The sequence below is a fragment of the Oncorhynchus nerka genome, linkage group LG23 (genome assembly GCF_034236695.1).
Source record: "Oncorhynchus nerka isolate Pitt River linkage group LG23, Oner_Uvic_2.0, whole genome shotgun sequence".
Lineage (NCBI taxonomy): Eukaryota > Metazoa > Chordata > Actinopteri > Salmoniformes > Salmonidae > Oncorhynchus > Oncorhynchus nerka.
The window spans coordinates 24,190,516-24,216,792 of NC_088418.1; the positions used below are offsets into that span (position 1 = coordinate 24,190,516).

A 26,277-nucleotide genomic window follows, 5' to 3' on the forward strand; every position below is an offset into this window, starting at 1 on the left:
CAACATCGAATCAAATGGCTAACCAGACTATTTGCATTTCACCCCCCCTACCCCTTATTTTACTCTGCTGCTACTCTCTGTTTATAATCTATGCATAGTCACTTAGATAACTCGACCTACGTCTACATATTACCTCGACTAACCGGTGACCCCGCACATTGTCTCTGTAACGGTACCCCCTGTATATAGCCTTGCTATTCAAATCAAATCACATTTATTAATATAGCCCTTCGTACATCAGCTCATATCTCAAAGTGCTGTAAAGAAACCCAGCCTAAAACCCCAAACAGCAAGCAATGCAGGTGTTGAAGCACGTTGGCTAGGAAAAACTCCCTAGAAAGGCCAAAACCTAGGAAGAAACCTAGAGAAGAACCAGGCTATGAGGGGTGGCCAGTCCTCTTCTGGCTGTGTCGGGTGGAGATTATAACAGAACATGGCCAAGATGTTCAAATGTTCATAAATGACAAGCATGGTCAAATATTAGGTCTGGGACAGGTAGCACGTCCGGTGAACAGGTCAGGATTCCATAGCCGCAGGCAGAACAGTTGAAACTGGAGAAGCAGTACGGCCAGGTGGACTGGGGACAGCAAGGAGTCATCATGCCAGGTAGTCCTGAGGCATGGTCCTACGGCTCAGGTCCTCCGAGAGAGGAGGATTGTTATTTTACTGCTGCTCTTAATTATTTGTTTTTTTAAATATTTTTTCTTAAAACTTTGTTGGTTAAGGGCTTGTAATTAATAATTTCACTGTACGGTCTACACCTGTTGTATTTGGCGCGTGTGACAAATACAATTTGATTTGATTTCAGAGATAGATATGAGGGGTTGAGTGGAGCTGAAGGATGTTGTCCATTAGTTTACTTCAGTTAGGAGCGGGATGGTACGGTTAGGTGAACATTTTTTTTTTTATATACACTGCTCAAAAAAATAAAGGGAACACTTAAACAACACACTTCTGTGAAATCAAACTGTCCACTTAGGAAGCAACACTGATTGACAATACATTTCACATGCTGTTGTGCAAATGGAATAGACAACAGGTGGAAATTATAGGCAATTAGCAAGACTGCAGGTGGTGACCACAGACCACTTCTCAGTTCCTATGCTTCCTGGCTGATGTTTTGGTCACTTTTGAATGCTGGCGGTGCTTTCACATCTTTTTGAGCAGTGTATATATGGGGGATTGGAAATGATGCGAAAATTACACTGATGGAAGCCACAATCTATCTGCAATATTAAAGCTGATCTACCCCATTAATATATATATATATATAATGTCACCCACACTTCTAAAAACCAAAGTTGCGCCAGCGTTGCAGCTGAGTCATTACAAGGAATCATGTTGATGAATGCTTCGTAATCACGGGCACCTGGGCCTGTGTAGGAATGTGACTGAAGGAGTGGGGTGGTTATTTTTGTATTATCTTGTTTCAATACCCCGTACAGTAGGTGGCGGCAATAGGTGTAGTCTGCCGTAGAACTTTAAAGAAGAAGTAGTGCCCTCGTATCAACGTGGCGTTTGTGTCGAACTCGATAAAGTTAAAAGAAAGAACTATTCTGTTACGCCAAGGTATTTATAGTAATTCATTTAAAGCATAATATCATACTGTGTTGCATTGTTGCTTTAATTTGAGAATAAAAACAAGGAATATGTTTAGTGGAACAGACAAGACTGTTGAGATGGCGTAAAATATATGGTTTTTGAAGTGCATGTTTTTACCTTCTTTTGAAATAACATGAGAATTGGCGAGCATGTTCGCTACTCTTTTTTTTCCTAATCTATTTCGTACTTGTGTGCCTTTAGCACATCGTTTTGGGGGGTTTGCATTGTTGGGCTTGGACGCCGCTGCTTTGTGAACCTCAACAGTTGTTACATCAGATTCTTTAGTTTAGCCTGCTTCCCAAACTAGACTAGTTTGAGTAGTGTTATTATATCCACCTGGAATGATGAAGTCGTCATTCACATTTTTTCAAGTAGGCCGAGTATTAACTCTAAACTATGTAATAGAATGCTTAAGAAAAAACAAGACAGAGGACAGCACACGCAGAAAGTTGCAACGTGGTATAGGTAGGTATTTGCCGTTCCATGGGAAAAGGAAATGTGGGTGGACAGCAGCAGTCATAACAAATGACTTTGGGGACAACATGTTCTATAAGGTCTATGACACTGTTAAATAGCAGTGGCATCATTATGGGGTGATCATGCCATACGCTATTTACATTGTTTTGTCTAATATATATATATATATTTATATATATATTAAACGAATGACAATGGCTTGTGGTTTATAAACATTTGAACGTGTTCCGTAATATTATTGTGCAACATTTACATTAATCACATAATATAGTTGATTCACATCCGTACCACCGTAGGCAGATGAGAGTATTTATTTTAACCCAACAATAGTAGGCTTAGTAACGCCATCGTCCAAGTGACTGCAAAAATAAGGTTAATATTTTATTTTGTGTTAATATTTCTAAAGAAATTATGACAGAAATAAATGGGGAAAAAAACATGTTGGAGGGATTTGTTGAAGCTGATTGAGTGGTTTCAAACATAAACCGACAAAAATTCTCACATTCAGTACAGAAGTATTTTGTTGCGCCGAAGAACAATTGGAGCCCCTGTCCCCATAATACGCGGCAGTGGAAATACACACGCCCACAAAGGAAACCCGCGTGTTTCCTTGAGGTTCCTCGTGAATCTGATTAATATCGTTTAATAATCTATACTAGATCTATTGTTCGAACCAGAATGACTTTTCATGTGAATTTGTAAGCGATCGCTCACACATTTTGATCCCACTTCTAGCTATATCACTGCACAGGGAATCCGCTTGTAGCTGCATTGTTGGTGGTGGATGCCACATGTTTCGTTACTACTGTTAGTTAGCTAACGTTAGCTAGCTTGGAGTTTGTTCTTTTTACGTCGCTGGCGGTCCTTACCCACGGTTCCTACACTGGCAATATCGAATTAACACAGAGGTAAGGTGAGTCTTTTTCAACTTGAAGACATGCGATTTTAGACAGAAAGGAATTGGAACTGAGTGGCGTGTTGCGCTTAGCTGATGCAAGCGGGTCACTTCACCCATCATTGTCAATGTCTTGTATGTGCTATTACTATAGCAGGCCACCTGTAACGTTTAGTGATAATAAGAGTTTGATGCTTCTACATGTAAAAGACTGGCGATTATCTGGTGATTAAAAAAACACAAGTGGTAATTGGATGAGACAATGTTTTATGTTGTCACGTGGTGAGTGCCCCTCCGAATTGTCTGGGTGTTGTACAGTGTTGTGTTACAGTGGGAACTGGCTACATAATAGAGCCCCTAACCCAAAATAAGTGTTATTTAGCTGTAGGGTCATTTAATTTGATTTCAATCACATTTTGACAGCACCCCCTTTTGATTGGTCATGTGACACGAAAATGGAGGTCCTCAGCCACTGAGGTATAAAACCCCTACCCTAACCCTTACTTTAACCATTTTAAATGTAAACCTCAATGGGGTAGGACCGTCCAAAGGATCCCGGATAACATAGACAAAAATAACGTCTCTACCTATGAACGGGATCCTTGGGACGGCCCAACTCTAACGTCACCCCATTGAAGTTGACATTTAAAATGGTTAAGGTTAGAATTTAGGGTAAGGATGTCCCAAGGATCCCAAATTGCACTAACCCCCACACCATTTGTGGGTTTGCCCTAAGAGAAAACAATGAATATGCGGGAAATTAATCATCCCTACTGTAAAATATGCTGGTGGATCTTTGATGTTATGGGGCTATTTTGCTTCCACTGGTTCTGAGGCCCTTGTTAAGGTTAACAGCATCATGAACAAGTATCACCTTTTCTGGTCATGAGTTCATATGCCCAAAGTACCCATATAACAACCATGCCCATCTTTCATTTAATTGTGCCTATTAGGGGAGGGTATTGAAAACAGGGGCTCCAATAATTTTGACTCTTGTAGATTTGATTACTTCTCAAACAATCTTTCTTTGAGCAATTGTTAAGTATAAAAAAGTGTAATGTAAAAAAAAATAAAACAATACAATATAGCTCAGTATTTGTATTTTATACGGTCTTTTTTGCTCATCTTTGTCAAGGGATCCAAGAATTCCAGCCCCACTGTATTGGCCCATGGTAGAAGTGGTCAGCAAATAACTTTTTGGGCCCGTATGCCAACACATTTTGCTCAAAGTTGACCTGTTTTGAGTACCCTACCATGAGACACCCACGTCTCCATCGGTTGAGACACCGCATACTCTGGAATACAGGGTGGGTGTAATTTTAATAATACAAATATAATTAATAGAATGACCTCTCCCTTCAGACCACTGCAATTTAGCTGGTACATCGTTGATATTTTAATTGAATTGACATTTTTGCTTCCAATTGCTATCACAAAGATGGCTGCCTGTCAATCCACTGTTGAATGTCAACCTAAATGGTAATGCCTATTATATTATCTATATTTCTATCGGTTTCCTATGGAAGTTTAACAATAATTTTAAACAACTGATATTGTAATTTAAGTCAACATTCTCTGTGTGGACTTTCAACCATCTTTGTACCACCATTTTGAATGTTGATGTTTACGTTTTAAACCCACTTTAGTATGTTTATCAGTCTAAATATGACACAGACCACACTGTATTCAAGAGCATGTTGACTTAACTGATGACACAACACAAACACCTCTGATGAAAAATAGGGTCTAAGCTACTACATATGAAGAAAACATTGATAATTGACATTAAAGGTATAAAAAAAAAGAGTAAATGATCAAATAGTTTGACAATCCTATTTGTAAGCTTTTAAATAATACCAACTCAACCATGTATCTTTTCCAGTGACGAAGACATGGTTGTTTCATGGTAGGGTGGAGTATGCAAAACTTGGAGCCCCTCTAGGGTGGAGTATGCAAAACTTGGAGCCCCTCTATCTCCTAAATATTGTGGCATTCATGTACAAGAAGTTATTTTCTGACCACTTTTACCATGGGCAAATATGTATCATACGTCTAATCCAAAGGGGTACAGTCAAAGTGATTGAAATCAAATAGAACAACCCTGTAGCTAGGGTTGCACATTTTGGGGAATATTCAGAGGTGGAAACTTTCCATGGGAATATATGGGAGTTAACGGAAATGTATGCAAATTAATATTAATACCATTTAAATGTAGATGTTTTTTGCATTGGATATATTTACCATATAATTTGGAGACGAACATAAACCTTTTACCTTATCATAAGTAGACATAATGGAGGCAACAGATCCACAAAGTCCCTTCTACCAGGTGGCTGATGTCATATGTTGGCACGACTGCCATATTGCATCTCCATCCCAAAGCACTTGCTTGGAAGTGTACTTCGCCAGACTGCCAAGAACCTTGCCCTAATCCAGGCCAAGGTGGCGAGACACAGTATTGATGACACCATAGGCCTTGTTGATCTCTGTACGAGACAGGATGCTCTTGCCAGCATACTTGAGGTCCAACCTGTACGCTGTGGCGTGTATGGGCTTCAGGCAGAAGTCTTCACGCTTTTTGATGTATTTCAAAACTGCAGTTTCCTCTGCTTGGAGCAACAGTGAAGTGGGCAGGGCAGTATGGATTTATTCTCTTACGTCTGCAAGCAGAGTCTGAACATCAGACAGGATGGCATTGTCTCCCTCAATCCGTGCAATGGCTACTGCTATAGGTTTCAGGCTAATTACCACTCTCTCCCAAAATACATCATCCAGGAGGAACCTCTTGATGGGTCTGTCCATATTGGCAGACTGTGATATGTCCATTTCTTGGAGAGACTCCTTCCCCTCAGACAGACTGTCAAACATGATGACAACTCCACCCCAATGGGTGTTGCTGGGCAGCTTCAATGTGGTCTCTTATTCTGCTCACTTTGCTTGGTGAGGTAGATTGCTGCTATAACTTGATGACTCTTCACATACCTAACCATTTCCTTGGCTCTCTTGTAGAGTGTATCCAATGTTTTCAGTGCCATAATGTCCTTGAGGAGCATATTCAATGCATGAGCAGCACAGCCAATGGGTTTGATGTGAGGGTAGGACTCTTCCACTTTGGACCAAGCAGCCTTCATGTTCGCAGCAGTGTCTGTCACCAGTGTATGCTGGGAGAAGAACATTCAGAAAACTCTTCCAACGCACATTGCCTGTGAGCATCCGAGGCATACACAGCTCGAGAAAAGGCTGTGTATGACTACGTTCCTCCATTGAGTCAAAAATTTGGTTTAGTAGAGGACCGTGAGCTGTTGCTATCGATAAGTTGTCTGATTTTTACAATTTTCACCTCAAAAAGAAGTAGAGGGACTTTTGTCGGTTGCTTGTTGTGAGCGCTGAGGGAACTTTATGCACTTGCCCAGATGAGTCTGCATCTCTGTTTCTTTCTTCACATATGATTTGGCACAGAATTTGCAAATGTACACAGCTTTTCCTTCTACATTAGCTGCAGTGAAATGTCTCCACACATCACATAGTGCCTGTGGCATTGTCCTGTAAAAAAAAATAATAATAAAAAAAAAAATACAATTTCATATACAGATAGGCAGTTAGATTAAACAACTCCTTTGTAAGATAAATGTTTTTAAATGAAACATGTATGGAAACAGGTGAATTAACACTCCTCAGTTGGCAGGCTCAAGTAAGCTAAAACCCACATGGTAGCAAAAACTAACCAGCAGAAATTGTTAACAATGATTTAAACACACTTTGCTGTAGGCTACTATTTACTAGTTAACAAAAAAAATCATGTATGTCATATAAAATATATTCGCCCCACCCAGTATTGTAATCCAAATTTACCAGATGGCATGTAGTCCTTGGCTCAGACAGTGTAGTAGTGTGAGCTCAATAGCTTCTCATTAGTGTGCAAGATCTTGAGAATCAGCTGTACATGTGATGGAAGAATGCACTGTGCATGCAGAGGGTTGCAATTCCATTGAATTGGGGATAGTTTAACCACAATATGCCACAATACCTAAAATTGTCTTATGTATATCCCACAAAACAGGTTTGCTGTTATGAGCTAACTTTTTTGATGAATTTAAGCAAAATTCCCGGGCTTAATCCCCCCATGGAAAATTTCAGAAGAAAATCTGGAAATTTACCTGAAAGTTTCCGACCCTTTGCAACCCTACCTGTAGCTAAATGCTGCCACAGTGAAACACTGAACATAAATGTTTTATGAACTTGGTGAATTCATGACAATGAGGGGATGGGGGAGGCTACTACAAATAGGGTAAGTCTATTTGAATTCGATCACATTTTAACAGCACCCCTTTTTTGATTTGAACTAATTCTTCCATTGAACTAACATTTCCCTATTGTATAAGTGCTTAGACAGTGACTTTTTGGGCCTGAATGCCAAATCATCCAAAAGATAAAGGTACTTAGTTGACCCGTCTTGCATACCATGAGACATCCATGTCTTCATACTGGAAAATATACAAGTTGATGATTGATATCAGCTTACAAACAGGGTTGTCAAACTATTTAATCATTTCTAGAAAAGTGTTTTCTCACTAAATTGTAATGTAAACTCTGATTTAATTGAATATTTGCTGATGTAGCTTAGACCCTATTTGACATGGTCTAAGGTTTCTGTGTTGTGCTTGCCATCGGTTGAGACGCATGAATACAGGGTTGAGTTTTGGCTGACAAGGAGGTGACTGAAAATTTAGTTTGATGCAAGAAAACATTTTACAATGCATTATTATTCCCATGTCATTATTACAGAGAATCAGACAAATTATACTACCTCCGCCTATTGGCTACTTAGCTTATTCAAGCCTGTCTCAAAATATAACACGGCCCCTTTAAGACAACTCTTTACCTGACTCGCTTTTCAAAGGTGTCTACACATTTTGTGCTAAGTAATCACCCCCCATTGCTTACACAATTATCAATAACTGGGCTAATAACTCACTAACCAGCGAAGGATATGAACAAAATGTGCATGCACACGTGGCTACATGCAGCTCTTGCTTGATCTCAAAACAAGCACATCTACTCATGACCATAACTGTAAACACAGTCCAGTTCAAAGTAATTGGCACAGATCCATATATGGCAATAGTCTATTTGCGTATAGGCCTACTGCACCTCTGATTGGCCATGCCACACTGGTATGTGTAGAGTACTTGCAGAGTCATGCACAATAGAATCCCTATGTGTTCTGCCTACAACATCTCTGGCATAGTTCGTTTTGTTTTCGGCATGTTGCATTGAAATTGGCTAATACGTTGATTCGATCACAATTGCCACAGTAAAGGGCAACTTTGATACTGTTAACTAACAGGGAAAACTAGAAAGTTGAGTGAAGTTCAATCTCGTACTTCTCTTCTGCGCTCGGTCCCAGGGAGCTGCGTGGCAGTCTCTGGGTTGGTACCCGCAGTTTAGAGAGAACATTGCTGTCAATCCTCCATAGGAATCTATTGAAATCATAAAGACTACAGAATAGACATTACCATTTAAGTTGACAGTCGACGGTGGGTGGACCAGCAATCGTCTTTGTGGTAGGAAAAATGTTAATTTCAGTGACGTACCAGCTAAATTCTAGTGGTCTGAAAGGATAGGTCCTTCTATGAATTCTATTTCTATGATTGAAATGACACCCACCTTGTATTCAAGAGCATGTTGTCTGAACCGATGGTGGGCACAACACAAAAACCTCAGAAGTGAAATCGGGTCTAAGCTACACAGTGACTTCAGAAAGTATTCATACACCTTAACTTATTCCACATTTTGTTGCACTACAGCCTGAATTCAAAATTGAATAAAAATAATCATTTTCCCTCACCCATCTACACACAATACCCCACAATTACATTTTTGCAAATGTATTGAAAATGAAATACAAAAATATCTAATTTACATAAGTATTCACACCCCTGCGTCAATACATGTTAGAATCATCTTTGGCAATTGCGGTGAGTCTTTCTGGGTAAGTCTATGAACTTAACACATATTTGCACATGAATTGTAAAAAATAAATACATATTCAAGCTCTGTCAAGTTGGTTGTTGGTCATTGCTAACCAGCCTTTATCAAGTCTTTCAATAGATTTTCAAGCCAATTTACACTACATGACCAAAAGTATGTGGACACCTGCTCATTTGAACATCTCATTCCAAAATCATGTGCATTAATATGAAGTTTTTCCCCCTTTTCATGTATAACAGCCTCCATTCTTCTGGGAGGGCTTTACACCAGATGTTGGAACATTGCTACAGTGACTTGCTTCCATTCAACCATGAGCATTAGTGAAATCGGGCACAGATGTTGGGTGATTAGGCCTGGCTCGCAGTCGGCGTTCCAATTCATCCCATAGCTGTTCGATGGGGTTGAGGTCAGGGCTCTGTGCAGGCCTGTCAAGTTCTTCCACACCAATCTCGACAAACTATTTTTGTAGGGACTTTACTTTGTGCACGGGGGGTATTGTCATGATGAAACCGGAAAGGGCCTTCCCCAAACTGTTGCCACAAAGTTGGAAGCACAGAATCGTCTACAATGTCATTGTATGCTGTAGCGTTAAGATTACCCTTCAATGGAACTAAGGGGCCTACCCGAACCATGAAAAACAACCCCAAACCATTATGCATCCTCCAACAAAATGTGCAGATGGCACTATGTATTGGGGCAGGTAGCGTTCTCCTGGCATCAGCCAAACCCAGCCAGATTTGTCTGTTGGACTGCCAAATGGTGAAGCGTGATTCGTCACTCCAGAAAAAGCGCTTCCAAATTCCAATGACGGCGAGCTTTACACCACTCCAGCCAACCCTTTGCATTGTGCACGGTGATCTTAGGCTTGTATGTGGCTGCTCGGCCATAGAAACACATTTTCATGATTCTCCCGACGGAATGTTCTTGTGCTGACGTTGCTTCCAGAGGCAGTTTGCAACGGATTTTACACGCTTCAGCACTCTGCAGTCCCATTTTGTGTACATTTAACCTTGTGTTTTAGGTGATTGTCCTGCTGAAGGGAACAATTATCTCCCAGTGTCTGGTGGAAAGCTGACTGAAACAGGTTTTCCAAAAGAGGTCAACTTTTAGCACCATTCGCTCTTGAATGTTTTGGCATTCGGGTCTAAAAAGTAACTTTCTGGCCCCTTCTTTCATGGGCAAACATTTATGGAAAGTTTTCAATCAAAAGGGAAGCTGTCAAAAAGTGATTCAAATGGATTTATACAATGCACTTTTTGCTTGGTGTGCCCACTTTCGATTCACCCCATGTAGTAGCCTAGATGCATGTGGCAGATTACTATCCACACTCAACTTTATGGCTGGGATGATACCAGTATCGCAATATATTTTTCCATGGCAAAAATTGAAGCAGACAACTCTTCCTTTGAAAACCTGCTGCATGTAAAATATTGTGTGCTGTAGCTTGGAAAATAAATTGTCATCCAGATACACATTTAATCATTGTTTCCAACATCAGGGCTGTTTTCCTAAAGAAGTTCAATCTGCTTCGTGTCTGGTTTCCTTGCCATGATACTAATGAGTGTCTCGATACTGGTATTGTCCCGGCCCTACTAAATGATATTGTTTCCGTCTTTTGATAGATGGAGAAGCCTCCCCTGCCCAATGACGATTACACGTCAGTGACACCAGAGACTCAGCTGGACAGCTTGGCTGGCGAGGATAGTCAGGAGGGCGAAGTGGAGCCCCCCGCCCGGGATGGGTGGGACAGTAAACTTGAGTATTTCCTGGCTCAGGTGGGGTTCAGCGTTGGCCTGGGCAACGTGTGGAGGTTCCCCTACCTCTGCCATCAAAATGGAGGAGGTGAGGATGGTGTCAATATCAGTGGGTTTTTACATTTGAGTCATTAAGCAGCCACTCTTATCCAGAATGTCTTACAGTAGTGAGTACATTTTTGTATTTGTTTTCTCACCTGGGCCCATACTCATAATGCATATTGGATGAATATACCTGGTCTAGGATCAGTTTAGCCTTTTTTTTAGATCATAATGAAGAAGATTGCATGGATAAGGGTGACCTGATCCTAGATCAGCACTCCTACTCTGAGACATGTTATAAATACTGGCAAAGGTCTGAGGCGGCAAACTACTTGAACATTTTCCTCTAATCTTTGCTGTGAATGCATTTGTCTTGGAAAGCAATAACTCAGTATGCCTTTTTAGTGCATCTTCAAATGTCCTAATGGATTTGCCGATATTGATTCAATTACTATCCTCACTGTCATATTAACTAACACTTGGCACAAGGCCAGTTTTGTTTTTAGCCCTCGTGAACACTTTTTCTCCTTCCCACAGGGGCCTTTCTCCTTTTGTACGTGCTGCTCATGATCCTGGTGGGCATTCCCTTGTTCTTCCTGGAGCTGGCGGCTGGTCAGTCCATCCGGCAGGGCAGCATCGGCGTGTGGAAGCACATCTCTCCCAAGCTGGCGGGGATCGGCTACTCCAGCTGTGTGGTGAGAGATTTAACAATGTAGCTGTCCGCTAGTCATACAAACGCGGTCACCTGGGGCGGATTCATTGCGCCAATTCTGTTTCAAAAACTTTTAAACTAAACAGGGAGGATTTATCTGAATTTGTCCCAGAGCAAATTAGTTTCTATCGTTTTTGTTTTTATACGGATTCTGTAATGAATACACCCCTGACCTGACCACACATGGCCCAAGGTCAAGGATTAGCAATGCTTCAGTTTGAGCACGAGATTTGAAATCCTACGGGCGCATTGCATTTGACTTTACATAGCATCACGTGACTGGAGAGCGTTCTAATAGAGTTTAAAGTTGTGTCCCGAACAGGTTATAAATATCCTGAGGGAGACAACAATGTGTTACTAACCCATGTAAACTTTTCTCCTTTTCAGGTGTGTTTTTTTGTTGCTCTCTACTACAACGTGATCATCGGCTGGAGCCTTTTCTACTTAGGAAACTCATTTCAATATCCACTACCCTGGAAGGAGTGTCCTAAAAACGGTAACATAACTGGTAAGTTAACACTACCATAGCAGCTGTGTCTGAAATGCTGTCGTATTCCCTTTATCAGGGATGGGCATCTTTGATGTGGGTGGGGCCCACACAAAAAATCTGAACTCATCATGAGGCCACAGTGGTTTGTGGGTCTGCAGTACCCAGATTGACAGCGGCAAAAATTGGGCAATTTAATATTTTTACTATAGGGTGGAGACAAATGTCTTCAGTTTTTTTTAATGATATTTGATGGTCAATGCAACCCCCCCCCCAAATCGGTAATTCGACCATGCTGATGGCAAGTTTAGATAATTTACCAGTCAATTTTGTTTTGCTGACACGAGCTAATTGAGTGACTGTCAGTGACTGCACAACCACGTTTCGAAATTGCACCTGCTGTATTCTAACTGTCGACAACCAGTAAGTTGAGACCCTGACTGATTTCCCCAAAAATATTTATACTATATATAACTTTTTTTGTGTGGAAATTGATCCTCGGGGGGCCACCAGTTGCCCATCCCTGCCCTATATAGTGCACTACTTTTGAGCAAGGCGGCACATAAAGTGTACTATATAAGGAATAGTTTGTCATTTCGGCTGCAACAATCTTCTTCCATATTCTGTGCCTAATATTTTCACCTGACCATTGCTTTGTTTCTTAATCTCAGTGAAGGAATGTGAGGCCAGCAGTTCTACCACCTACTTCTGGTTCCGGAAGGCTCTTAACATCACCGACTCCATCGAACAGACGGGCGAGTTTAACCCTGTCATCACCTGCTGCCTGCTGGCCGCCTGGACCATCGTCTGCTTGGGCATGTTCAAGGGCATCAAATCCTCTGCCAAGGTACTGAATGTTCCGCTTAAAGGGGAAGTTTGTCCAAAATCCACTAACTCCCAAGTGATTCCATACATTGAGTCTAGTTCAGTGGAGTTTGCCCTCTCCCCCAAATGTCACTGTTGTTCGATAAAATATCCAAAGAGATGAAGACGGTTAGTAGCAATTAGAAATTGTCGATACTCTCGTTGTGTGTGTGTGTGGCAAGCATTTAAGCGATGATGCATATGAATGAGATACGCAATCTGAAATGATGGGGACAGAAAACCGAAGGAATTCTAAAAGTTACAGCTGTTGCTACCGTATTTCCATGGCGTAGTGCCAAAATACAAAGGCATGTTTTGACAAGTGAAAGCGTCAAGGCAAGCGTGCGGCGCCATGTAGCCCAATTCTTGACGTTTGAGGTGTTCTTATTGTGTTGTTACCATTGCACCATGTTATGTAGACATATAGTCCTAGGTGCTCGACAAGGTAGAGCATATGACGGGCTTGAGAGACAATTGGACATCGTGTCACCTTACATTGCAGATCAGAATATCCACAAAAACATTGTGATAAATTAACATAGGCTAAATAGTGGTTTTGGATAATGTAAAAACATAAACCCACTAACGGTCCCGCTCAGAGGTTTATGATAAGCGATCATTCAGTGAAGTTTAGCAATTTACTCGTTAGATTATTGTCCATTTGGCCCAGGTGGAACAGGAAATCTGAATCAACCCACCCAAGCAAGGACTTCTATACCCCCAGCTTCAGTCTGATGGAATGACTGAATCTGTAACTTTGTGTGGGCTGAGTCAGACTCCGATAAGGGGATATTTGCTGGGTAAAAAAAAAACATTTGTAGATTTTAGTATGGCCATAAGCCTGTCTGTGTAAATGTTTGGAATGTTCCCATTCTGGAAACTTACAGCAGCGCGTCCCCTAAACGATAACGAAGAGGTAGGTGAGAAGCCTGACCACGGAGACGGGTGAGAAGGTGATGGAAGGCCTCCCGGGTGGCGCAGTGGTTAAGGGACTCCTGTGGCGGGCCGGGCGCAGTGCGCGCTAACCAAGGTTGCCAGGTGCACGGTGTACCCTCCGACACAGTGGTGCGGTTGGCTTTCGGGTAGGATGCGCGCTGTTTTAAGAAGCAGTACGGCTGGTTGGGTTGTGTATCGGAGGACGCATGACATTCAACCTTCGTCTCTCCCGAGCCCGTACGGGAGTTGTAGAGATGAGACAAGATAGTAGCTACTACAACAATTGGATACCACGAAATTGGGGAGAAAAAAGGGGTCAAATGAAAAAACAACAACAAAAAACAAAGAGAAGGTGATGGAGCGTAAGAAGTTACTTCATAAGCTGTAACTGAAAAACAACTGGCAGTTGGAAAGTTTTGAGGTGAGGGAGAAAGGTGGTGGAACAAGTGCTGTTGGCATTAAGTATCTTGCTAGCTGGATCGAATTATCCGTTAGCTAGCGAAATAAATGTTGAGCAACATTAGCCTACTTAACTGATCAAATTGAGTTTATGGTGTTAAAATTGGCTGGCTAATCAAGTCAGACAGCTAACGTTAGCTAGCTAATGTTACAACATCAGATGAGCTGACGTTAGTCACCTAACCAATTCGCTATAGTATTAACTTATAACGTTACGACTCATTGCCGTTCTTCAAGTTATAACGTGTTAGTTTCTTACTGGACTCTGGGGAAAATATGAAATGTTAAATAGCTAACTAACTACTATCTGTAAACTAATGTTTTCCCTCTACAGTATGTGGTTAATTTTCAGAATGAGAGAATTAGGTAAAAATGAGGCGTTGCTTGTTAAACAAGTGGATTCAGGGATCAAGTGTAGCTGGAGTGGATTAAAAGGGGTATGCCAGGTGTACTCTCTGCCTGAAAGAGATCAAGTATGCCAACAAAGGGAATCATGATCTGCTGGCACATTGTAGAACAGATGTCCACAGGAAGAAAGTGTATGATGTGCAGTGGAGCCCAAAGATATTGCTTTTGTTGTGTTGAACTTGACAGTAATGTGTATGAGTGAGGGGGGATTATTTAATGTTTTACTCAGTGAACGGTGTTTTTGCACATATGTAACCTTGTGCTATATAATAGAGGAAAAATAGAATGCTTGCTTGTTTCATTCTATTTCTACTTAAGATGTCCCCCCCAAATGCAGTATTTAGATGTGTGTGTGGTCACAAGCATTCTATTATAAAGGCTGTCATGGTTAACTGCAATATTAGTGTATTGTTTTTTCTCAAGACTTGAGTGTCATTTGCAGTAAAGTCTAGGCAACAAATAACATTGGATTGCTTTCGTTTTAGGTGTGAGTTAGGTTCACATTAACCACTTTTTATTTTACACACAGACTGATCATGTAGATCATATTCTTTGTCGTTTAATTAGTTAAAACCTGCATTTCCCCCCCCCTAGCAGGGATTTTCTGCGTGTTTCAGTGGGGGAAAAGTATCACATTTTTGGGCCCTCACAAGTTTGCATCCCTGTTATAAATGAACGTTTTCTTTGCTGTGAGCCTCATCTACCCCTCCTTCTCTTCTCGTCCAAGGTGATGTATTTCTCCTCGGTTTTCCCGTATGTGGTGCTGCTGTGTTTCCTCATCAGAGGGCTGATGCTGGACGGGGCTGCAGAGGGCATCAAGTACATGTTCTACCCTAAGGTACCATCATCATCCACCCAGCACACTGCTTGTATGAACGATAGTTATAAGGGAAAATAGAGGGTCTGGAAAGCCAGATAACCTGGCTAATACTAATCCATACAGCGTTCTTAAGAACACACTTATAACAAATCCTGTTAGTTTGTTTAGTAACTGTTCTTCTGATGTGCTCCAAAGGGGTATGTGGTTCAGAATTTCTCAGCTTTTGAAACCATGGCGAATAACAAACTAGATACACTTTGGTCATGTAGTGAATGTGGACACCTGCTCATTGAACATCTCATTCCAGAAATCATGGACATTAATATGAGACTTTCCATTAGACGTTGGAACATTGCTGTGGTGACTTGCTTCCAGCGGCCGTTTGGAACTCTGTAGCGAGTGTTGCAACCGAGGACAGACGTATTTTACATGCTTCAGTGCTCGGCGGTCCCGTTCTGTGAGCTTGTGTGGCCTACCACTTCGCGTCTGAGCCGGTGTTGCTCCTAGACTTTTCCACTTCATAATGACAGCTCTTACAGTTGACCGGGGCAAAAATCTAGCAGGGTTAACTGACTTTGTTTCTCCACTGACTATCTCCCCCTCGCTCTCTTCACCCCCCCCTCTTTTCTCCCTCCAGCTGGAGATCTGGGGTGAAGTGCAGGTGTGGCGCCAGGCGGCAACGCAGGTTTTCTTTGCCCTGGGCCTGGGCTTTGGCTCGGTCATCGCCTATTCCTCCTACAACCCACGCAGCAACAACTGCCACCGCGACGCCCTCACTGTCTCCACCATCAACTTTCTCACTTCTGTCCTCGCCACGCTGGTGGTGTTCGCCGTGCTGGGCTTCCGCGCCAGGGAAGTCTCAATTCACTGCGTGAAGCAGTGAGTGTGCTTTTTTTGTGTTTTCTTTTTGCTCAGAACTTGGGTGCCTAATAAAATCGCCCACGGGCCACCAGTTGGAGTAATCTGTTAAATGTCATACCTACTCGGCTCTGGGCCGTTGCTAAAATGTACAATGAACTGACTGCTTGTTCTTCACCCTCCCCTCTATCAGTAACTTGGCGAAGCTGTCGGAGCAGTTCTCAGTGGGCCCTCTTGACCGGGACCTGCTGCCCGTGATTAACATCTCTGACCCCAGCTTGGGTCCCCTGGAGGCCTACAGGGACTGGTTCAAGGTTCACGGAGCCAATGTCCCTGGCAACCTCACCGACTGCAGCATGGAGAATGAGATGAACAAAGTATACGGTTGATCTTGCGTTCAAGCCTGCCTCTTCTTTTACTGCATCTCACTCTCTATATTCTTTGAGTTACAGCTTTGCCCTCTTTATTTGGAAACCAAACTAACCTGCCTGTTTGTTGCTCCTCCCACTCATTATGAATTAACCAATTACATTTTAGTAGGTTTATTGCTAAAATGTGTATATAAAATGTAAAGAAAGTTTGGATCTGTTGAGATGCTATGTCACGATAAATGACAGCATCATTCCTCTCTCGCAGGGTATGGAGGGCACAGGGCTGGCGTTCATAGCCTTCACAGAGGCCATGACTCAGTTCCCGGGCAGTCCCTTCTGGTCAGCCTTGTTCTTCCTCATGCTGCTCAACCTGGGTCTTAGCACTATGTTCGGCACCATGGAGGGCATCCTCACACCCCTCACCGACAACTTCAAAGTGCTGAAGCGCCACAAGACCATACTCACAGGTAAAGAGTGTCTCGTGACCCAGTCAGGCAGCCTAGTTTCTGACCTCAAGTTTGAATATTTTTTATCTACCAATTTTCCTTGACGAGAAAATTGATAGATTCCCGTTCAAAACAGAACTGCAATTTAAAAATAATAATTCCAGCGCAAAAAATCTGACATGACTATACCACTGTAAATCGAGAAATATACACAATAATCTAACTGTTTGATGTACAGTACATTGAGAAAGTTTTCAGACCCCTTGACTTTTTCCATATTTTGTTAAATGACAGCCTTAAACTAAAGTGGATTTTAATTTTTTTTTTTTTTTTACAAAAACAGGTGTTTAGAAATTGAGAAGTATTCAGACCCTATACTCAGTACTTTGTTGAAGCACCTTAGGTGCTGCACAAGCAGTGTGCAGATCTGTTTTGGTACCCTTCCCCAGATCTGTGCCTCGACATAACCGTGTCTCGGGGGATTATGGACAATTCCGTCTACTTCATGGCTTGGTTTTTGCTTTGACTTGCACTGTCAGCTGTGGGACCTTTTATATAGAAAGGTGTGTGCCTTTCCAAATTATGTCCAATCAATTTAATTTATGCCAGGTTGATCATCCTTGATGTTTCTATGGAAACAGGATGTACCTGAGCTCAATTTCGAGTCTCATAGCAAAGGGTCTGAATACTTATGTAAATAAGGTATTTCTGTTTGCTTTTTGTGTGTGTAGAAAAAAATATTTAAATAAGGCTGTAACGTAACAAAATGTGAAAAAACAGAAGGAATGCGCTGTATTTGTTGCTATTTAATCCAAGTCACCACCATATTTCGTTGATGTAGCCTTGACAGTTTTTACAAGAACATGTATCAAACTACCTTGTTAATTGTTTACAAACAAAGTATTGAATGTGCTATAAAGTTAAACAGAAATATAAACGCAACATGTAAAGTGTTCGTCCCATGTTTCATGAGCTGAAATAAGATCCCAGAAATGTTCCATTCTCACAAAAGCTAATTTCTAAGAAATGTTGTGCAAAAAATGTGTTTACCTTCCTGTTACTGAGCATTTCTCCTTTGCCAAGATAATCCACCGGACAGGTGTGGCATATCAAGAAGCTGATTAAACGGCATGATCATTACACAGGTGCACCTTGTGCCGGGGACACAAGGCCACTCTAAAATGTGCAGTTTTATCACAACCCAATGCCACAGATGTCTCAAGTTTTGAAGGAGGGTGCATCTTATCCTTAGAGGCTTTAAGTGTTCTTAAATCATGATTTTGAACATTTAAAGAAACTGGGAAACATCCATGGCAGGCTACATGAGTGATGGGAAGCACTGTTAAGTTGTTTTAAGTATCCCTATATTTCTATTATTACGGGGCTATCACTCTGTTATTAGTGCGCCTGCGCAGCAGTCTCGTTGTTGATGAACCTGGCCTGAGTGCAATGGCAACCATGTAGTGTGCTAATACAGTTTAGTAAAAGTTGTTCAATTGGAAACTTGTCATTGAGTTAACAACCACCAATCAGCCTACACCACTGTGCACATGTGTTACGAATCCCTTTGGCCCTGCAGTCTAGGGGGGGTGGATACGAGACCCGTAACATAACTCATGCAAATTATAACAGTGAAAAGGAACAGTGAGAACTAATAACCACAGACAACTTAAATCTACTGTCAAACCCTCATAGTTTATTGTTCAAACACACAGTGGGGGGGAAAGGGGCTGAGCTGGACCCAAGGAAAGAAACAATAAATATCCAAAAACACCCCTAAACTAGACTTGCTTGCTTCAATACAGCTAACTAACTAATAAAATAAAGCGGGTGGTCCGCCCAGTTCTAACTAGTGTTCTTAGACAAAGTATTCCTACGGGTAATGTATGCCCATGGGCGAATTGGCTTGGTACCCCTTTTTCCCACCATCAAACACCATAACAAAACATACTCGCATAATACCGAACAAATGTGACATGTAGGAGATAAAAAAAGAGACCTCAATCCAGAGAGAGATTGAGTGACAGAGCGATTGAGCTATTGAGAAAACAACTGACTGGCTTTTTAAACCAGGGGAAAGGGGATGTGATTGGGTAAGGGAAAAGGAGCAGGTGTGTCTTCAGATTGGTGACTGATTGGCGGCACCTGTGAATAGGGCTACCTATATCCGTAACACGCCTGTCGTTACTATGACAACTAGTGTAGCCATGTCAGCAAATGACTGCTGTCTGAACAAACACATCCGATTTGGTAACTTGTAATTGGTGTTTAGGCTGTCAGTATTTCAAAAGGGATTTGAAAAACAGTCGAAGTTCGGTAGCCCGAAGTCTACGCCCCTTGGTCGGTGATTACTTACTACTCCCAGTAGGAGTGGGACTTATGGACGGGATTCTTCAATTAAGTGTTTTGTAATTTAATGAGGACTAGTTTTCATGCAACATTTTTTCACTTGAGAAATACTGCACCAAACATCTTAGATGTAAATTTGCCTGACTAAGGCCTGCTTGGTAAAAACATCAATGAATTACAGATTTCTTGATTTGTCTATTTTGAGGAAGTGTATCCTGGCTAAGTTGTTGATATGGTGTCTCAAGAAGGACAAACATTGCCACTTTTTTTTCTTGTTCAAGCAAAGGTCTTTTCAGAGAGTATGCGAGGCACAGACGTTCGCTTTGTCTAGGAGCAAACCAAATTTTAATATGCGGTTACGTTTTATAAGATGGCATCATAATGGGGCCTGACTGTTAGTCCTGACTGCTCTTTAGTAAATATGCCAAGTATATCTGTGTGGGATCTGTAATGTTCTCTCTCTATCCCCCAGTGTGTAGCTGCATCATCGGCTTCCTGATTGGCATGCTGTTCACGCAGCGCTGTGGGAACTACTTTGTGATGATGTTTGACGACTACTCCGCCACCCTGCCCCTCATCATCGTGGTGGTGTTTGAGTGTTTCAGTGTGTCCTGGGTGTACGGCGCTGACCGGTAAGAACCTATTAGCTACAGTGACTGCATGAACCGCATGGCACACTTCAGAAATTAGATGAGACCATTTATTTCACGAAAGCGGAATATTCATTAAAGACATCCTCCGGTACTTTGGCGACAAGTAAGTATTTTTTGGAAACCTCCCCTTTGTAGTGATGTGTCAATGTGTAGTTCATACATGCATAATCTATGAGCAGATTACCTAAATTAGCCACGAAGTCCCTAGTTTTAAAGCAATTGTTTTTTGGAAGATGTGCGGTGACACTTTCCCTACATTTACCCCCACATGGACCAGCCCCCTAGCAATGTGAGTTTCAGCCAATGAACTTCAGCCCCTTGCCATTTGAGTGACAGCTAGCAAGACACACACAGTAGAGCCAGAGAGAGAGCTATGACGTGGTGCACATATTTGCAATTTTCAGGGACCACTTTTGGCTCGCGGGTGCTACTTTCAGAACTACTGGCTAAAAATTGTACAAAGGTACCGGCGAATATCTTTAATGAAGAAATGTAATCAGACTTGAATTATTCAAGGTAGAACGAAAGTGGCTCAAAAATTGATCCTTCAGGTTGACTCGCTGTGTCTGTCTTTCCCCTGGTCTCTCACTGATCATTGCCTTGTATATCTGAATGATCAGGTTCCTTGATGACATAGAGAAGATGCTCCACTGGCGCCCTCCTGTGGTCTATAAGTACCTGTGGAAGTATGTGTGTCTGCTGGCCATGCTGGGACTGCTGGGAGCCAGCCTGCTAAAGATGTGCTTCAAACGGCCCACCTACACTGCCTGGAACAGAGAAAAGGTTAGGCAACACTAGGCTGCTCATTGTCCCCTCACTTTGGACCGTATTATATTTAACCAATAAGGCCAGAGGGTGTGGTATATGGCCAATATACCACGGCTAAGGGCTGTCCTTATGCTTGATGCAACACGGAGTGCCTGGACACAGCCTTAGCCATGGTATATTGGCCGTGTAATCACAAACCCCTGAGGTGCCTTGTTGATATTATAAACTGGTTACAAACGTAATTAGAGAAGTTAAAATAAATATTTTGTCGTACCTGTTGTGTACGGTCTGATATACCACTGCTGTCAACCAATCAGCATTCAAGGCTCGAACCACCCAGTTTATAATTGTATTTAATGATCTCGGTCTCTCCCTCAGGCCTCCGAGGAGACTCTGGACTACCCTGACTGGGCCCTGGGTGTCTTGGCTGTTTTGATCATATTCGCCACGTTGCCTGTTCCCCTGGGCTACATCCATTCCACCCTGAGGAACAGAGCTAGACGCAACTCCATAGGAAGTGGCCTGGGAACCGACATGGGGGGCGTATACACTAAGTGCAGCACTGTGGAGTGTGACACCCCCGTAGCCGCCCTATTGGACGAACACCTGGAAAGGAATAGAATACCTATTGATTCTCCCTCGCCATTGGCCGAGGAGAACCTCCGGCTCCTCCCACAGAGGGAAGGGGCAGAAGATGTAGAGGATTCAACTAGCGTGTAAGGGGGAGGAAACAAGGAGAAAACAGACTAAAATAGGGAAATATGAGCTGCTTGATGTCAGATGTTACATCATGGTACCACAAAAGAATGTATACTGACGTATACATTGAAAAATATATTTTAAAGATAAAATTACTAGTTTTAAAAGATCCTCTGCTTTCAGATGTTTTCTTTATTTTAAATCATATGAATGCAGCCATGTTGGGTTACATTTCATTTTTTTATGCTATATTCCAGAGAGGTGAAAAACGTATTTGTCAGTAACATCCCTACGGCTCAAACTGTTGTTCATAAGTGAGGATATATGTGTTGCCTCAAAAAACACCTAAGGTGTTTTTCCACACCACTTTACTTGGTTGCTTACAGATAAGGCTCATGATATGGGGCGGTAGAGAACTCTTAAGGACTGGAATATTCCCTCCCACCACAGGTTGGGTGGAAAAGTATAGTTCCACTGTACGATTGTGTTTCAAAGACCTGTAACATGTCCTGCAAATATGTGTTGAGGTAACTTGGTGAATGCAGATGCAAAATGGGTGACAAAATATTTTCCTGTTTGCCTTCAGTAATAATTCCCATACAGAATAGAAGTCATCCACTCAATTAAAAAATGGCAATTGTTTTTTTTAGCCTAAATATTAACGATCCTTGCCAAATTGTATATTGTGCCAGTTTGTTGGTAATACGTCATTTTTCCTGCTTTTCACTTTGAAACAATCAATGGAACTATACTTTTCTGCCCAACCTGTGGTGGAAGGGAATATTCCAGTCCAAGAGTTCTTTACCACACCATATCATGAGCCTTATCTGTAACCAAGTATGGGATGTTAAACATAACAGTGGTGTGGAAAAACACAATAGGTGGGTTGCAGGTTTGAACGTTTTGGCAACACATCTCACTTATAAACAACAGTTTGAGCCTTGGGGATTTTGACAAAGCACAGTTGGTAGTAAGGTGCCAGTATCAGTGTATCAATTTGATCAGTATAGGAGCACGAGCACCTGTTTGTGAAGCTGGAAAATTCATCTCCGCACACTCAGGATCAATACACAATTTCTTTAGGCTGCGCTTTAGGTCGTCAGACATTCATCAGAGCATGAATGGTTTCAATTGAGCTTCCTTTTACTTGAGCCTATTGGTTTTGATTCAGTTTAATGTAAGTGAAATGTTTCGAAGTGGCTCCGTATCCTACTGTATTTTGTCTGTTGATGAGGATATGAGCCATGAACTTGACATAGTGAGGTCCAATAGTATTTGGACAGTGACAATTTTGTTGTTTTATACATGGTGAATAATGTATTGTGTCATTTGAGTCACATATGCAAATTAGAATGTTTCTGAACACTTCCACATGAATCAGTCCCTCTAGGATTTAGTGGGTCTCTGAAATGCTACTGTCCAAATATTTTGAACCTCGCTGTACATTCCACTTTACTTTTGGATGGAATTTGATGTTAAGTATTTTTTAAGATACACTTTCTCAAAGTACTATTTATACAAATGTGTAATATAATGCAAGTACTACTTTTAATGTTTCTGCCATATATATATTTTTTAAGTTATCCTTAGTGTACGTGTTTTTTAAATGAAAAAGAAAAGCATCAGGCTAGAATTATGGTAGACTTTTCTGACTTGTGCTTGTATTTGAAATGTTTGTTGCCTCAAAGCACAGGTGTCAAACTCATTCCACAGAGGGCCGAGTGTTTGCGGGTTTTTTTGCTCCTTCCTTGTATTTGATTAATGAATTAAGGAACTCCCCACACCTAGTTGTGTAGGGCTTAATTGAAAGGAACAACCAAAAACCTACAGACACTACACCCTCCCAGGTTGATTTGACACCCCTGCCTTAGTGTCTATCTGCAGTTGCCACAAATGTTGGGATTTAATAAATTAATGAGTTGGGTTCTAACTTGAAATATACTTATTCCTGTTACCACATTAGAACATATTGATTATAATACATTTATATGTAGGGGGTGAATAGAGAGACAAGGGGAAGTACAGGAAGTTTGTTCAAACATGTTATTGCTGAATATTAATAAGGAAGGAGGAAAAGAGCAACAGTTCAGTTTCAGTTCCTGATTAAGGCAGGCCAGTTCCTGTGAAACAAGGACCAGGAGGGATGTGGAACTCAACTCGAGGTAAGGTCAACAATTGAAGATAGAAGCACATGTCTATGGAGGTTCTACATTTAGGCAGGACCATGACAATACCAGTAAGAGAAATAGTCTGTTCCTTACCAGTAACAGATTGCTGCTTAGAGGGGTTCCCAAACTTTTTTTGCCCAGGACCCCATTTTCATATCTGTAAATTCTCATGACCCCAATCATGTGTAGATATTGTAATTAACAGACCATGTTAACTTTTTTATTTGGTGCTATGGCAATCAATTGAGACACATTCTAACGGTAGGCTATTTCACCATCGCACATACTTTTAATGTGGGGTTATGACAATCAATTGCAGTCTAACATGTTCTTTATCTCACCCCCACTAATGAGGTGGGTGTGCTTGATGCATGTCGCGTCAGGGGGCGTGGCCGACAGTGCACACCTTATCTCTGCTGTCACATCCAACCTACATTTAAATGTCGCTTTAATGCAGTCGAGAGCACTGAAGCCAGCTTCACAACGATATGATATGCGACGGGTACCATGAGTTTTATGGTGCTTTTAAGACAACTGGGAACTCTGAAAAATACGAGGTCAAATCATGACGTCAGTGATCCCCAGTTTGGGAAGTCAAGTTGGTTGAACGTTCAAAAGTTTTTTTCCCAGTCGACCCTGGCAAGATGCCGCCCGGGCGGCTGTCCATGTCGCCCGTACCGAAATCCGCTACTCATTTGTATTAGTCTATAAATACGTTTATTTTTCAAAATTCGTAATTTCTCTCATGTCTTATTCGACTAGTATTTTTGAAAGTGTAAGGATAATTCATTCATAGTTGTTCTGAAATGTTTATTGCTTGCCAACATTATACTCCCTCTGTTAATAACACACATACATTAATGATTAATTTCGGTTGCCTATCCTGACGTGAAGTTTGTTCTATAGAAAGTATGACTCTAGCCACAAAATTAGAAACGGGGGGGATTCTGGCACTGGGGAGATTTGACAACACCGGCATGTCAATTTAGCCAGGATCAAATGGATTGATAAGTATATCCCAAAGTGCTCTTCCCAATGTTGTAGGTGAGCAGTCCCACACAAGGGATGACATTTACTTATGCTGTTTTCTGTTAGAAACATGCACAGCGGATGGAAGTGGGCATGGTTCGCTTTTGAAAGACTTCAATAATAATTATTTCCTCTGAATACACTGAATAATGTTTTTGTATTTACCGTGCATGCTTGCGTTCAGTTTCCCAGTCTGTTACATAGGCAAGGTTACATTTTATTTTCATTACATAGAAAATCAACCAAGTCATTTGTTTTACATCCATTGTGAATGACAACAGTTCCTCTCTCAATGCGGAAGTCTTTCCAGCACTCCCCCTCGATAACAACTAAGCCTCAGTGTGAAATAGAACATTGGCATGCTCTGATCCCATATCTCCACATAGTTTTGCGAACAGGCGTGCGTGCAGTGGATGTGGTTTGATGCACAGTATAAAGTTTACAATCAGCGTTGGAGAGTAACAGATTACATGTCATCCGTTACATGTAAGGGGTTATAAAAATGGTAACTAAACCGTTACATTACCAGCAAAAGTAGTGTAATCAGATTAGATACTTTTGAAAAACTAGATTACTTCGAGGATTACTTTTAAATTCATAAACGATGTTTGCGGGAAAAAAAATGTGACACTTGTTTTCTCAATGACATTCAAATCAGCATTGAAAAAGGTGCAAGTTTACGTTTGTTCCATCCAGGCTGTATCACATCCGGCCGTGATTGGGAGTCCCATAGGGCGGCGCACAATTGGCCCAGCGTCGTCCGGGTTTGGCTGGGGTAGGCCATCATTGTAAAATAAGAATGTGTTCTTAACTGACTTGCCTAGTTAAATAAAAAGTCTGACCACAAATCAGAGACCACTATGATGGCACACAAAATGGGTTTGATGGATCGCGGGATAAGAGTGGGAATAGGCTTTTGTAGGCTACAGCCCAGCCTATTGAATAAAAGTGGGGCTTTTATTACTCAATCTAATTCATGCTGATAAAAAAAAAATCCACTCAAACTTGATAGACTTAAGGTTGCTACATCCATTTTTGGACTTATATATACACACACACACACACACACACACACACACACACACACACACACATACAGTACCAGTCAAAAGTTTGGACACCTACTCATTCAAGGATTTTTATTTTTACTATTTTCTACATTGTAGAATAATAGTGAAGACATCAAAACTATGAAATAACACATATGGAATCATGTAGTAACCAAAGAAAAGTTAAACAAATCAAAATATATTTTATATTTGAGGTTCTTCAAAGTAGCCACCCTTTGCCTTGACAGCTTTGCACTCTTGGCATTCTCTCAACCAGCTTCACCTGATTGGCTCAAACATATTAAGAAGGAAAGAAATTCAACAAATTAACAAGGTACACACGTGAATTGAAATGCATTCCAAGTGACTACCTCATGAAGCTGGTTGAGAGAATGCCAAGAGTGTGCAAAGCAAAGGGTGGCTACTTTGAATAATCTGAA

The 26,277-nt window shown here is 41.5% G+C and overlaps 1 protein-coding gene across 5 annotated transcripts; it reads left to right on the forward strand.

Moving 5' to 3' along the window:
• The first annotated feature begins 1,460 nt into the window (after positions 1-1,460).
• On the forward strand, positions 1,461-23,521 carry LOC115106540 (sodium-dependent neutral amino acid transporter B(0)AT2-like). 5 transcript variants are annotated; one of them, XM_029629377.2, is made up of 12 exons: positions 1,461-1,569; positions 10,588-10,807; positions 11,299-11,456; positions 11,861-11,981; positions 12,632-12,807; positions 15,355-15,465; positions 16,085-16,326; positions 16,499-16,682; positions 16,942-17,143; positions 19,944-20,103; positions 20,745-20,907; positions 21,271-23,521. In XM_029629377.2, exons 2-12 carry the CDS (start codon positions 10,588-10,590, stop codon positions 21,610-21,612), a joined length of 2,079 nt encoding a protein of 692 aa, XP_029485237.2. In that variant the 5' UTR covers positions 1,461-1,569; the 3' UTR covers positions 21,613-23,521. The 5 variants fall into 5 exon arrangements, with proteins under 5 accessions (XP_029485237.2, XP_064864046.1, XP_029485240.2 ...); XM_065007974.1 differs by lacking the exon at positions 1,461-1,569 and adding an exon at positions 1,970-2,067; XM_029629380.2 differs by lacking the exon at positions 1,461-1,569 and adding an exon at positions 2,636-2,992.
• The last annotated feature ends 2,756 nt before the right edge of the window (positions 23,522-26,277 follow it).

Excerpts from the sequence above, each read along its gene's own strand:
- LOC115106540 (XM_029629377.2), top strand. The coding sequence starts at position 10,588 with ATGGAGAAGCCTCCCCTGCCCAATGACGATTACACGTCAGTGACACCA. Across the intron at positions 12,808-15,354 it reads GCATCAAATCCTCTGCCAAG|GTGATGTATTTCTCCTCGGT; the intron begins GTACTGAATGTT and ends TTCTCGTCCAAG. Across the intron at positions 20,104-20,744 it reads TGGGTGTACGGCGCTGACCG|GTTCCTTGATGACATAGAGA; the intron begins GTAAGAACCTAT and ends CTGAATGATCAG.